Here is a 14,497-nt window from a genome sequence, read left to right as displayed (position 1 = left end):
AAAAAAGTTCTAGTCATTATAAGTAACCGGAGGATAAACACTCCACTAACCACACCCACCAACTACTCCTAGCGACTTCGCGCCCCCTTGCATTGTGCCGGTGAATAACATCGCGCACGTCTATTATGCCCCGCTCAACGATAAATTACAACTGTCTGCGAAAAGCTATCTGTGAAAGCCTTGTCGCAAGAGCATGCAGAGGCCTTTAGTGAACAGATATAAGGAAACGTATGAAAATAACGTGTGTAGTTTTGCATATTCATGTCACACAAGCAGCTACACCAATCTTTAATTCATCTGCATGACGAATAAATTTAAAGTGCAAGCTAGTCTAGTTAAAGTGTTGCTATAGTAACGGTACGTGTCAAATGGGCCACTTTTTTCATGTAAGCACAAAAATCGCTACAGGCGAAAAATAAAAGGCACTGGAAGTCTCCTGAGCCATGGCAACGAATTTAGGGAAGTTTTTTTTTTAGGGTCTTATTCTTTAACCCAGATTACAGAGAATAGCCCTAAAAAAAAAAAAAAAAAAAAAAAAAAAAAAACCACACACACACACACTTACTGAGACCAGATTTTCCTCAACGAAAGAGGTCAACATGTGATGTCTGATGGTGGACATGATGTCACTGAAGTCCATAGCAGAGATCATCCCGGTTTTGGCTTTGTCCTTCTGTGCAAACGCCTGCCGGGCGTGCTCCAACTGCAGCTCCTATGGCAACAACAAAGGGACAAAAAAAAAAAAAAAAAGGAAACAAAAACAAACCCACAAATCAGCATCAGACAAATCAGGTGTGGACTCACTGTTAGTTAGAAAATATTTAGCAGAAACAACGACACTTGTTCAGTTACAATAGTTAAACACACAGAGAGAGAGAGAGACTTGGGAGAAGACAGATAGCCAGACAAACAGAGTAACAGGAAAAAAAGAAGGGGGGGGACAGAGACAAACAAACCTGAAGGACAAAGATAGAAAGCAAGAACAACAGATAAAGAAAGAAAGAGACCAAGAAGAGAGAGTTATCTATATCCCCCGCCCTATATACCAAGTTTCAAGATGTTATTTGTCACGTTCTGCTGCAGGAAACCAACCCGACCTCTTTACACTGACCTCAGCAGCCCATGGCATAAACCCACCAGACCTTTGGTCCAGGTGAGCTAAAAATTAACATTTCTCACATTCCTTAGTATCAAAAGGCACAAATGCATTACTTAAATCAACACACATACCAACTTTCAAGACCAAACCACTCATAGTTTTCAAGTTCTGTTCCGGAAATGAAACCTACCCCCAAGACTAACCTCAGAGACCAAGTCTGCTCTTAGAATCTGTCAAAATCTATTTTTTATGCAAAAATTTGAAACACCCCCCCCCCAAAATAGCAAGAGGCACCAGTTCACATGTTGCTTGATATGTATACAAAGTTTCATGACGATATCTTCACTAGTTTTAAAGATATGGCCTGGAAATGAAAACAGACAGACAGCTGGACCAGTTTCTATATCCCCTACCAAACTTCATTTGGGTGGGGGATAATGACAAAAGGGGGAGGGAAAAAAAAAAAAAAAAAAGACAGGGAGAGTGACAGATACCCCTTTTCCACCAAATCAGTTCCAGGGCTGGTTCAGGGCCAGTGCTGGTGCTGGTTCACAACTCATTAGGATGCAGTGTTGCAGTGCAAAGCACTGCAACTATTGTTCTTCTACGTATTTCTTCTTCTTATTATTATTCCTACGCAAATTTTGATTTCAAATAACTCAATAACCGTACGTCGCACACAGACAAACAATATATCAAAACGTGCGGCTCGATTGGACTCGCTATGCTATTACTTTTCTCTACAGAATACGATTTTTTCGCGACGTAGTCGAAAAAACCCCATTAATTTCTATGGAATTAATTGAAAAAAAAGCACGTTTTCAAACATCCGCTGCTCTGGCATGCTTTCACCTAGAGACGTGATTCAAACTCTAAAACGTAGGAAAACCTCTCCTCTGTGGATCTGGCATTCAACTTTTCTGCTAGGTTCTACACTTTCGGATCAGTCCCGGCTCAAACGCCATGTGGGTTCCGGGAGAAAATCCGGCTTTTGAATGGGTGTCTATTGCGTTACACACCAGTGAAGCTCGTTAACTTAGAGTGGAGAGAGGTTGAAAATAAAGCTCAAACTTTCTCGCTTAAACTGTGTTTTCAGCCACAAATTTCCCTCTACAGACATGATTTTCTCAAAAGTAGTAGGAAAACTTGTCCTGATTCACACAATGTGTCTACCTAAACGATAGGATTTACAGTTTTTGAATGAGAAGCCTCAAACTGAGGAGAGCACAGGTGAGCGGCCTCACTGACTCCCATTATAAATGGGACAGAAAAGTCTCTCATTTTTAAGTCGTTCTAGTGTCGTCATTTTTAAGACTACAGACAAAAAAATACATCATTTTATTCAGGAGACCCTTCTAGCGCTCACTGTGAAAGAATTTTGTGAATAGCTGCTTCCGTTGTAGAGTTATTTGTCATTGTTCGAGGCCTGGTCCTTCATGAAAAACAGCACAAACTCCATACCTTGTGTGTCTTAGCTCATTGACACGCATTATAAAAGTGACAGAAAAGTCTCTCATTTTTAACACTACAGACAAAAAATTACATCAGTCTATTCAGGAGACCCTTCTAGCGCTCACTGTGAAAGAATTTTGTGAATTTCTTTTTTTTGTGAAAAAAAAAAAAAACAGCCTCGGTCGGCATGACACTTCAGCTTAGCCGCCCACTTTATTAGGAACACTTCTGTTCGTACATACAAACTACAAACACTCCTCTTAGAGTTTAGAGTTTATTTTATTTTTAAAAGGGACAGTGCACAAATTAAACATTATCCTTGTGGTAAGGACAGATGTCTGTCCCAGGTTATAGCAGTACATGCTAATTTCCGCCTGTAGTCACTTTGGTTATACTCTTGAATAGCTCTTCTTCATGACGGCTGATGTCTCAAGCACACATAATCATTGCATTGAAACATCATTGCGGGTCACACATTCACGGCCAGCAAACATGCGTGACCGAATTGCTTCGCGCACTGCATCCTCTCACAATTTCCCCCGGGGAATTGTCCGGTCTAGTTCAACTTGCAAGCCAGCTGAGAACCAGTTTGCTTTTCCATAGCTCACGGTGCTAAAGGAAGCCACGTCATTACGTCGCTGTATACGTCAGTTACGTCGCTACGTTTGCATAAACCTTGGCGTGAATATCGAAGCAAAAACAACACGGAAGAAGAAGCAGCAGCAACAACAACAACAATAATAATAATGGATGACTTCACGTTTGTACAGCTGCTGCTTCTCGTCGCTTAAAAATGGCAGTCTTTCTTTCGTGGTCTTGTTATTGTTGTTGGTCTTAACAACTCCGCCCCCCCGCTGACGTAAGCGGTTCTTTCCTCTGGCCCAGCAGAGAGTTGGTGCTAGCCTGGAACCGGTTTTTCTGGCCCCAGAGCCAGTTCTTTGTCAGTGGAAACAGAAAACCTGGTTCCAAACTAAGCACTGGCCCCGAACCAGCCCTGGAACTGCTTTGGTGGAAAAGGGGCAAGAGAGAGAGGCCTGACTAACAGACAACGAAGCAGGAAAAAGGAAGATGAAACAGAAAAAGAGACAGAGAACACTTAAAAACAATAAGTTGATAGATACTGTACATATACAGAGAAAGAGAGACACAAAACATTAGAACGATAAAGAGAGAGAGAAATTTGATACACATTTCTTAGTATCAAAAGGCACATATACATTACTTAATCAACACACATACCAACTTTCAAGACCAAACCACTCATAGTTTTCAAGTTCTGCTCCGGAAACAAAACCTACCCCTAAAGCTAATCTCGGAGACCAAGTCTGAAGTTGTTTCGACGGAAAAATGAAAAATTTTAAATTCTCAAATTTATTATTAGTACGAAAAGGCACATCTACATCACCTTGTTAACATGTATAGCAAGTTTCAAATCTGTATCATGAATAATTTTGGATATATGCTCCGGAAACGAACGTTGCTCTTAGGCAGCTGGGCCATAGAAGGTTCACGCTGCATGCTGCACACTACACGCTACACGCGTGTAAAGAAAAGTGGACAAACGTAGCATGACTTGCTCTGGGCCATAGAACGGCGTTCACGTTGCACGCTGCACACTTCACGCATGAAGCGTGAAATGAACATGCACACTTTTTTCTAGGCGTGAAGATGGAAATTCCAGTCAATGCATGCGGTCACCGCCGCGCCAGCCAATCAGAACGGGTCTAGGGAGATAACTCTATGCTTTCAGGGGAAAACTTCAGAAAAAATATAATTGAATGGTATAATTGAAAAATAGTTCTTCATCGGGATTGTCAAGCAGATTATAGAATGTTCGGTGAAATTCACCACGGGTTTCTCTCAGAAGGAAGTGTTCTCAGCTCCAAATTCTGTTCCTTTTTCTCTTCCTCTGTCTCAGTAAAAGCAGAATGAGGCAATCGTCGTCATCCGAAGAGTCCGTATTGTTGGTTACTCGGTCAAAGTAGAACAGGCGCAACACGTGAACATCCAAGCATGAAGTTTAATGGCCCAGGGTCCGGTTCTTCACGTGAACGTGTAGCGTGTAGCGTGCAGCATGCAGCGTGAACCTTCTATGGCCCAGCTGCCTTAGAAATGAAGTCAAAATCTATTTTTTATATAAAAATTAGAAAAAATTTTTTTTTTTCCCCCAAAAAATCCAAAATAGCAAGAGGCACCAGTTCACATGTTGCTTGATAATGTATACAAAGTTTCATGAAGATATTTTCAGTAGTTTTAAAGATATGGCCCGGAAATGAAAACGTGACCGAACGGACAGATGGACAGACGGGACCTGCTTCTATATCGATAATGACCAAAAAAAAAAAAAGACAGGGAGAGTGACAAACAGAGAGAGAGGCCGGACTAACAGATAATGAAACAGGAAAAAGGACGAGACAGAAAGAGAGAGATAAAGCTTAAAAACAATTTGATAAGTTGATAGGTACGTATACAGAGAAAAAGAGAGAGAGACAAAGAAAGAAAGAAAGAGAGAGATCACCCATGTACCTATGGTAAACTATAGTGTGGTGTTATTATAAAAGGTTATGTAGAACAGCAGGCCCTGTGTCCAAAATCGCTCCCTACTCACTACATAGGGCACTATATAGTGCGGACGCCATTTTGTAGTGCTGTCTGAAACCTTAGTGAGGATTATTACTCCCTATATAGTGCACTCAAAGTATCCCGCAATGCGTTACAAAAAGTAGTGTACAACCGATGGTCACTAACCAAGCAGTAAATCCCATCATGCATTGTGGTCGCGCTGAAAGAAATCAAATTAAAAGTCTCAAATGTGATTTAATAAAAGGCAGCGGCAAAGAAGAAAGTATTCAGCCTTGATTTAAAAGAACTGAAAGCTGAAGACAAGACTTCTACAGATACCTACAGTTACGCCATTATTTTGATCAAGACATTAAAAAACATGTAGATACTGATGATCCAGTAATCAAGGTTGTTCTAGTAGGAGCCTACTTCCCCTTGAACAAAGGTCTCATATCAAAACTATACCAAGCTTTTATGTCTAAACAAACTGACTCTACAGAATATATTAAGAATAAATGGGAAGTAGAAAGTGGCCGGGTGATGTCAGAGGAAGAATGGTTTAATTGTTGTGAATTCCAATGGAAATGTACCAATTCTGGAGAGAGTTTGGATGGAAATGTTTGGTTAGATTTTTTACCACTCCAAAACAGAAAACACACATCTCATCAGGGAATGCTACTTGCTGGAGACTATGCGGAAATCAGGAGGCCAATCATTGGCATATATTTTGGGATTGCCCAGTAATCAGACAGTTCTGGTCAGAGATACACGAGCAGATGGAAAACATATTTGATCTAACCATACCTTTTGAATTCAACATCTTTGTGTTAGGAGATACTGCTTTTCACACAGACCAAGAAATACATCTTAACAGATATTTGTTTGGTATTCTGATATCTTTGGGCAGAAAATCTATTACAAGACACTGGTTGCAATCAGACACACCCACAACAGCAGAATGGACTGATATAATCAACGATATATACTTGATGGAGAAAATAACTTTTTCACACCGATTACTAATGAAGAAATTTGTGAAATTATGGACTGAATGGATATCCCAAAGAGAGAATGAATAAGCACTACTTGTTTTTATCTATGTCTATTTGTAAATGTAAACGCCTGGTCTCTGTAATGATTTTTTTGTTTGTTTGTTTTTGTTCGTTTTTCTTCATTGTTCAATAAAAACTAAATTAAAAAAAAAAAAAAGAACTGAAAGCTGCAGGTGCTTCGTATTGATTAATGTGGGAAATGCGCTCAGTATAATATGGATTTATCACAAAAACGCATGCATGTATTTATTATTTTAAAAACCCACCAGCCGACTGATCCGGCACGTTTTAATTGTGTGACAGTAATGGCGTAAATACCACCGCGACAGAGTCGTGTCCGAAAGCGTTTTTCCCCCATTTTACCAATGAGCTCACTATATAGTCCTCTATACAGTACCGTATTTTCTGGACTATAAGCCGCTACTTTTTTCCTAGGTTTTGAACCATGCGGCTTACACAAAGGTGCGGCTATTCTGTGGATTTTTCTTCCACCGCTAGGGGCGCTCTAACCGGAAGTAGAATCAAAAATAAGATAGACGAAAAATCAATGCAAATTAGAATTAGCAGATCTTTAGCAGATAGAACATGCACGACAAATTACTAACTGGTAATTATTTTCAAATCCAGCGAAGATGATTAAAGTGACTTGTGGTTTCAAATACAGGAGAAATGAAGGTAAATAAATACCGGTTATTTTCTCTTGGTTCTGTTCCGTTTTAATCAGCAAAGTTGCTGCCGTGTTAAAAGGCACTGTTCGGAAAGAATCTGTTCAGGTACATACATGTACATTTACAGTACAAAATCGTTCTGTACATGCAGTAAATATCTAATTTTTCAACATAGATATCTGCGGCTTATAGCCCGGTGCGGCTTGTATATCTTTTTTTAAATTTTTTTTTTTTAAATAGAGCGGATGCGGCTTATATACAGGTGCGCTCTATAGTCCAGAAAATACGGTAATTCCCTATATAGGGAGTAGTGAACGAGTGAGCGATTTCAGACACAGGGAGGGTGTGATTTAGGACACGCCCCATACAGAGACTCACACACTCCTTACTGAGCATCAGCGCTGTCTCCATTCCCATTTATCCCACGTTCTCTTTTCTCCACACCCTCTTTATTACCTACACCCTGTCCACACCCCCCCGCCCACTTCCTCTATGCATTTGATTAAGAAAGCCAAGTTCCTGATGAATGTAGACACACATTAATACCCTGTCCACACTAGGGATTTTGTACCGATACGATACTACTTTCGTACCGCAACACCTGTCCACACTAGCAACTATACCGGTACTGTAGCGGTACGAAACCCACAAATGTATGGGTTTCGTACCGGTACAGTATCGGTACTGTAGCGCTTCGCTGTAGTGTGGACAGATGAAGCGGTTCTGTATCGATACAAATATAATGCGCACGCGCAATGAACCATTCCTACGTCTTCGCTGAATAAAATAGTGAAGAACGGGGATTCGTTTTCTTTGTTTCTTTCTCAACTGCCTCGTGCGTTTTATACAATTCGACTGAATAAATGACCACCAGTAATACAGACTGTACATTGACAACAAAAAGCGCACACACGTCGTTTCATCCGCCATATTCTCGGAAGGAAGTTACTCGGTAACCACGGAAACGTTTCGCGCACGCGCATTTCAACTACCGTGAAAGAAAACTGCAAACATTTCTCGCTAGTGTGGACAGATGCACTAAACTATACCGGTATACTTTGTATCGATACAGTTATACCACTTTCGTACCGGTATATATGTGAACACAGCTTAAGGCCAAGTTTACATTAGACCGTATCTGTCTCGTTTTCTTCGCGGATGCACTGTCCGTTTACATTAAACCGCCTGGAAACGCCGAGAAACGGGAATCCGCCAGGGTCCACGTATTCAATCCAGATCGTGTGTGGTCCGGTGCTGTGTAAACATTGAGAATACGCGGATACGCTGTGCTGAGCTCTAGCTGGCGTCGTCATTGGACAACGTCACTGTGACATCCACCTTCCTGATTCGCTGGCGTTGGTCATGTGACACGACTGCTGAAAAACGGCGCGGACTTCCGCCTTGTATCACCTTTCATTAAAGAGTATAAAAGTATGAAAATACTGCAAATACTGATGCAAATACTGCCCATTGTGTAGTTATGATTGTCTTTAGGCTTGCCATCCTTCCACTTGCAAGTGGTAAGTGACGCGCATGCCCGACATGCACTGAGATCACACACACAGCGGCTCAGTCCCAAATCACTGCTCGTGCGCTATACTCGTGCGCTCTGTGAGCTGCGCAGGGCCAGAGTGCGCACCCTCCAGAGGGCACTCGCTGTTCAGGGCAGAGTGATTTGGAGCGCAGGATGCCTGCGGAGCCAAGCGTATCCGTGTATTAGTGTTGCTGTGTGCACACTAATCATTTTAAAAACGTTAATCTGATGATCCGCTGATACGGTCTAATGTAAACCCCACCAAAGTCATGTAGCAGGTGATGGACTCAGAGTGTCACACTGATTAGCTGTGCAGGCGGTTTGGACATACCAGCACTCTGCATGGCGGTGCTTCTGTGCTCGCTTTGTGGATCCATGGCGTGGTGTTCGAGCGATGTCGCTGACGGTGTCACGGTGGCGGTGCTGGAGATGTGCGACTCGTTTTCGTGCGCCTTTTGGTGGGACTGTGGCTGCTACACCACGGGAATTACATCCTGACCCCTACTTGGTGGACTTTTTACTTTTTATTTATTTATTATTTTATTATTATTATTTATTTTTCCTTGTCTATAATTGTAAAGCGTCCTTGGGTTTCTTGAAAGGCACTATAAAAATTTAACTTATTATTATTAGAGGTGGTGAGGGGTTCTCTGCTCTCTCTCTCTCTGTGTGTGTGTGTGTGTGTGTGTGTGTGTGTGTGTGTGTGTGTGGTGTGTGCGAGCGCATGCACTACCTGCAGAAACTGGGTGAACTCCAGGTAGTTGAGGTGTTTGGTTCGGTCATGGCCGAAGTGAAGGCGGATGAACTCGCAGTCCCAGTTGAAGGGGATATGGTGATGCACCGTCGTCTGGCTGAATATATCACGCACATTTTCTACAGGCAGACAAGCAAAAAAAAAAGTCAGAGAGAAAAAGATTGAGAGAAAGACAGGGAGACCGAGAGGAAGAAACAGACAAAAGCGTGAGAGAGACCGAGATAAAGCAAGAAACCAAAAAAAAGTGAGGAAAAAGCAGAGTATGAGAGAAACAATAAGAGAGACAGAAGAGTGCAACCGAATGAGAGCATAAGAACAAGAGAAAGAAAAGACAGAAAGAGAGAGAGGGGCAGAATCAGAGAGAGGGGAAAAAAAGGGAAGTATAAAATTATTAGAAAGTTAAATTAAAAGTTATTTTGGAGCGCAGCTGTGTATCGGAGCTGTACACAAGACTGCTTTAACAATTTACATTCAGCATTTTCTACTCCGTCCATCTGGGGCAAATCTCCCAATTACAAACAAAATTCATTTACTTGCCCTTAAAACATTTTTTTTTAGAAAGAAACAGATGGAAGTGTGAGACAACAAATAACGTGTAGACCATACTCTTTTCTTCATGGAAAAAAAAAAACACGTAAAATAAAACGTTAATAGAAAACAACAACAATCTGACAACCTGCTTCCTGCAACCTGCATGAGAGGAACAACATCGGTTCTGTAACTTGTGTGCAAGTTCAGTGTGTGCAAGAACACCACAAGATGTTCAAGCACAGCCTGGAAATCCTTCAGTACTGTAAGCTTTGATAAAACATCAACTAAATCGAAGAAATAGAAAGCACTATTTCGGATCATTCGTTTGCCCAAAGGCAGGGTCGTGTGGTTATGTGGTTATAGGCGGGCCGTTGCTATAGAAATAACCAATCACAGAAACACACGACAGTGAGCAGAGCAAGGGGTTGTGGTGGCAGTTGGAGACAATGTGGATATGAGGCATAAAACGCACACACTTACCGAAGGAGATGTCTCCGGTCCCGGTTTTATCGAACAGCTGGAAGGCCACGATGAAAAGAGCATCTGGCACACAGAGTATAGACTCAAAGGCCAAAAACTCCTGGAACGAAATCAACCTTTGTGTGGAGAGAGAGAGAGAGAGAGAGAGAGAGAGAGAGAGAGAGAGCGAGCAAGCGCGTGATTACATTCCTGAGACTTTTTTATTGTGCAAGACAAACATCTGTATTCAGCAAGTGCCAGCGTTAAAGTTACACAATCACAATAACTAGCAACTATTTTAATCGCTGTTTACAAAACACTGCACTGAAAACATCACCGGGAAGTGTGTGCGCTTATTAACTTCTGAGACCTCTAGGAGATACGACAAAAATAATTATATTGAGATATTTAACAATTATTCCATGAAATCAAGTCGTACACGAGCTGATAGCCGACGAGGCGCGTTGGGTGGAATAACTGTTTTATTCTGTCCACATTCACTGGATTTTGAGAAACGGAGCGTTTTTATTTTTACTTTTTGCAAATTCGATAAATAAAACCTTTACACAAAACGTCCGACAAAATCATTTCCGCTTAGAATGTAAACAAACCGGCGAAACGACAGGAGCGATTTCTGAAAAATGCGATGGTGATAATTCTTAAAAAAAAAAAAACTAAAAAAAAAATACGTTCTTACGATCAAATACTTTCATTCCATATTTTGTTGCTTTTTGGGGTTTTGTTTGAGTAGTTTTTATTTCGGCCTCGGTTGGTTCAGCAACACGCGCCGCCATCTTGTTTTTCACTACTCACGGTATATGAGCTGATATCCTAGTAGTGGAGTAGCCAATCAGAGTGCCCGATTGCTCATATCCAGTGAACGTGGACAGAATAATTAATGATATTTCTGTGGTACATGATGTATATCATAATGTAGAGGACTGTTAAGAAACTTCCAGTGACTGTGGGGAGAACCTAGTCTGGTTAACACCAGGCCATATCACAAGTGAAATATGGTCTGGAATCCGCCTACTGAATTTCTCGTAGGGGGAGGTGTGGTTTACGATTGTCAACGGCCGTTTATTGGACGTTGCGAATGTCTATCATTTGGCGTATACGTAGCCCATGGCCAATCATGGCAGTTGTACCCGGTGACGTAGTTAGAGCGACGAAGAGGCGAAGAAAGACTGAAACGCCAAACGCTGTTCTTTTTTTAAAACAAACTTTCGCTCTAAACTATTCAGAACAGTGTCTAAAGCTTGATCGAAAGTTTGGTTCGTATCGCTCGCCGCCATGTTAAATGTGATCCGTAAACAGTTCCAAATAAACTACAAGCTTCCGTTTGTCGAGTAGTACGCGTCATGGTCTTTCCACCCCTCCCCACTCTCTGACTGGCTCCCTAACTCAGGCGAGCCTTTAGACCATAGTTTCCATGCTGTCTTTTCAGATCGGAACGATTGTGCAAAGCAGCATGGGATTTCCCAGGCTAGGGAGAACCCACTAGTGTTTAATGATATTTAATCTCTACAAAATCTCAAAAGCATGAACGCTAATAAATTATATCACAATGTTAAATAAGCGTCCATCAAACGTTACTAGTTTTTAATTAAGATATAACGAGACCCACTATCTCAGACAAGCGTATTATACTGATATTACATCGTCACACTGCCCAATCTAAACGGGACAGATTTTCTCTCGACCAAAAACACTCTGCTTACATGTTTTGTCTCCTACATGTCCATAACTACATTATTGAACGTGTTCAATACAACGATACATTATAGGAATAATTATACATGCTTGGGATGCAGCTGTTTGTCGTCGAAAAGTGGAAATAATAATAATAATAATAATAATAATAAAAAACCCAATTAGAAAGCGAGCTAGTTCCGTTATCTCAATGGTACGCACTACATGGAGGGATGTTTTGTTACTATTTATTGTCATGTGCGATTCGGGATGCAGCCTGCAGACATTTTGTTTTATCTGCCATTTTGATTAAAATGAGTTTCAGCCACAGATGGTTTTATACAGATCAATCTGCTGTAACGACTCGATGCGAGTTGTCAACAAATTCTATAACTCGGTTCATGAAACGCGCTTCCAAAATACTTTCAATGTGAATATTTATTGTGTAATGGTGCAAAGTGAGAGAGAGAGAGAGAGAGAGAGAGAGAGAGAGAGAGAGAGAGAGAGAGAGAGAGAGAGAGAGAGAACAGCCCTTAGGGCAGAGTCTTTAGTCCAAACACTGCGTAAGCAGTATTGAGGTATTTCACTCACGTGACCAAGTCATGTGATGCTGCCATTTTGGACGGCACGGCTCGAATCAGTTTGAATGCGAGGAAGGCGACAAACGAAAAACATAAAAGGAAAAGGAGCGAGATGCAGAAAACACCTTCACTATCCAGCGACGTAGGGCATTTACAGGGCGAGCAGAGGGAGAGGTATTTGCAAAAATTGAGGTTAGCAGGCTTAGAGAACGACGTTTACCTGCTTCCACCAGGATTGTTCACTGACGTACGGAAGTACACCAAGCCCTCGTCTTTACCTGACTTCGGCCCACATGATCTGTATACCCATGTCGTTAAAAACCCATCGCCATACACAGGTATTGATCTGAAAGCGTATAAGAGTTTGGATGCCTACAAATATTTTGTGTCAGGCTGGGTAACATGCCTACATCAGCGGGTCGTCCCTGGAGCCGGTGGTCGCCATCTGATTACAGCTAAGGTTTGTTCACATTTTCATTTACTTTCGGTCCTCAGGATAAACAAAATGTTATTAAATGCCATTGAAATAACTTCTTAGTCTGTTGAGACATGGCCCGTTATAAATTTGCTGTTACCAGGCAATGACCAAGAACTGTATTATTAGGGTCGGTGTAGTTGTAGCAGTGTATTAGCAACTAGCTGTTAGCACTAGCTAATGTCAACAACATCATAGCTGGTATGTTACTGTAGCAATGTTTACGTTCAGTCATTTGGATGACTGTTAAAACCTTTCAGTCTCAAGTTTTTCCTTTACTGGATTTACTAGTTTACTGAGCTAGCACGCTCGGGCAAGCTGGGAGCTAGCGCGCGCTAGCCTGCCGGCAGGCCGGCGCGCTAGCTCAGTAAACTAGTAAATCCAGTAAAGGAAAAACTTGAGACTGAAAGGTTTTAACAGTCATCCAAATGACTGAACGTAAACATTGCTACAGTAACATACCAGCTACTGTTGTTGACATTAGCTAGCTTGACGTTCAAAATGGCGGACACCGGGGCGTCACGTGACCCTGTGACGTCAGGTGAAATACCTCAATAACCAAAACCGCGCACCACCCGTGCGCTTTCCAAAAAACAAACAATCCCGCCAGCAAAAATAGGGGGAAAAAAAAAAAAAAGGAGCGATCTCACCTCTTCAGACGTTGGTTTAAGTCCGACAGTACATTCCTCAAAAAGGGCGTAGAAGAACAAAGTAATCCATCAACGTGTAGCATTCAATTTATTTCGGACCATTAAAGAATTCTGGAGGATATCAGAATGTTTGCGCACCGGCTTCCATCTACCCCCGTTCATTCCTCTTTCCGCCTCTCCATTAAAAAAAACGAGCATGTGATTTAAAGGGACTATAGCCATAGGATAGGGAGTGAGAAAGTATGTGCGTGTGACAGTGACAGGGTGAGTGACAGGGAAGAACCTTATAGACTTCCTAGGCTCATGCTCGCCCTGAATTTCTCTTAAAGCGAAGGCAGAAGAACGTTCAGCGCCTGGCCAGGCTTTCTATGTATTAATTTACATAGACGTTTTAATATGAAATATAAATAAGTGTCTTAGACAATACATACTATTTTACGCTACTGATTAATAATCAAAACTTTATGTGGCTGATGCTACACTGCGAGGAAATCATTTTTGAAAGTGAAACCGATTGCAGCTTAGATGTGACAAAACATTCAGAAAAAACAATTAAATGTCTGTCTTTTCTGAGTTTACCACCATGTACCGGTTATTTGTTACGATTAAGTGTCCGCGGAGTGAGCTGCCTCCGTTTAGTCCATAAAAAAAGCGCTCCGTTTAGTCCAGAATGGATCAGCGAGAGTCCTTAATCAAACCTAAAGATACGACCTCTCTTATCCATACTGCACTGGCTCCCAGTCAAATTTCACTTTGATTATAAAATATTACTGTTGAACTATGAAGAACTGAATGGTCTTGCGCCACAGTACCTGAGTGAACTTCTGGTCTTTTATCACCCATCACACCTACGTAGACCGAAAGGTGCAGGCTATTTGTTGGTACCTCAAATAGTGAAGGCTACAGCAGGGGGTAGAGGCGTCTTTTAAAAAGCTCCACAGTTATGGAACAACAACTTTGCCTTGAAGGAAAAAACAGACAACTAATC

At 41.6% G+C, this 14,497-nt stretch overlaps 1 protein-coding gene across 1 annotated transcript in view; it reads right to left on the bottom strand.

The window, feature by feature from the left end:
* Window positions 1-14,497, bottom strand: part of slc25a12 (solute carrier family 25 member 12) — a 100,370-nt gene that overhangs the window by 42,982 nt on the left and 42,891 nt on the right. The window contains exons 4-6 of the mRNA XM_060920091.1: window positions 10,133-10,248; window positions 9,101-9,240; window positions 566-712 (exon numbers count right to left, since the gene is read on the bottom strand). Coding sequence (XP_060776074.1) covers window positions 566-712; window positions 9,101-9,240; window positions 10,133-10,248 — 403 coding nt within the window. The remainder of the gene's footprint in view (window positions 1-565; window positions 713-9,100; window positions 9,241-10,132; window positions 10,249-14,497) is intronic.

Source organism: Neoarius graeffei, chromosome 4 (assembly GCF_027579695.1).
Source record: "Neoarius graeffei isolate fNeoGra1 chromosome 4, fNeoGra1.pri, whole genome shotgun sequence".
Lineage (NCBI taxonomy): Eukaryota > Metazoa > Chordata > Actinopteri > Siluriformes > Ariidae > Neoarius > Neoarius graeffei.
The sequence above is the reverse complement of the archived record's forward strand: the minus strand, read 5'-3'. Positions and strand labels throughout refer to the sequence as shown.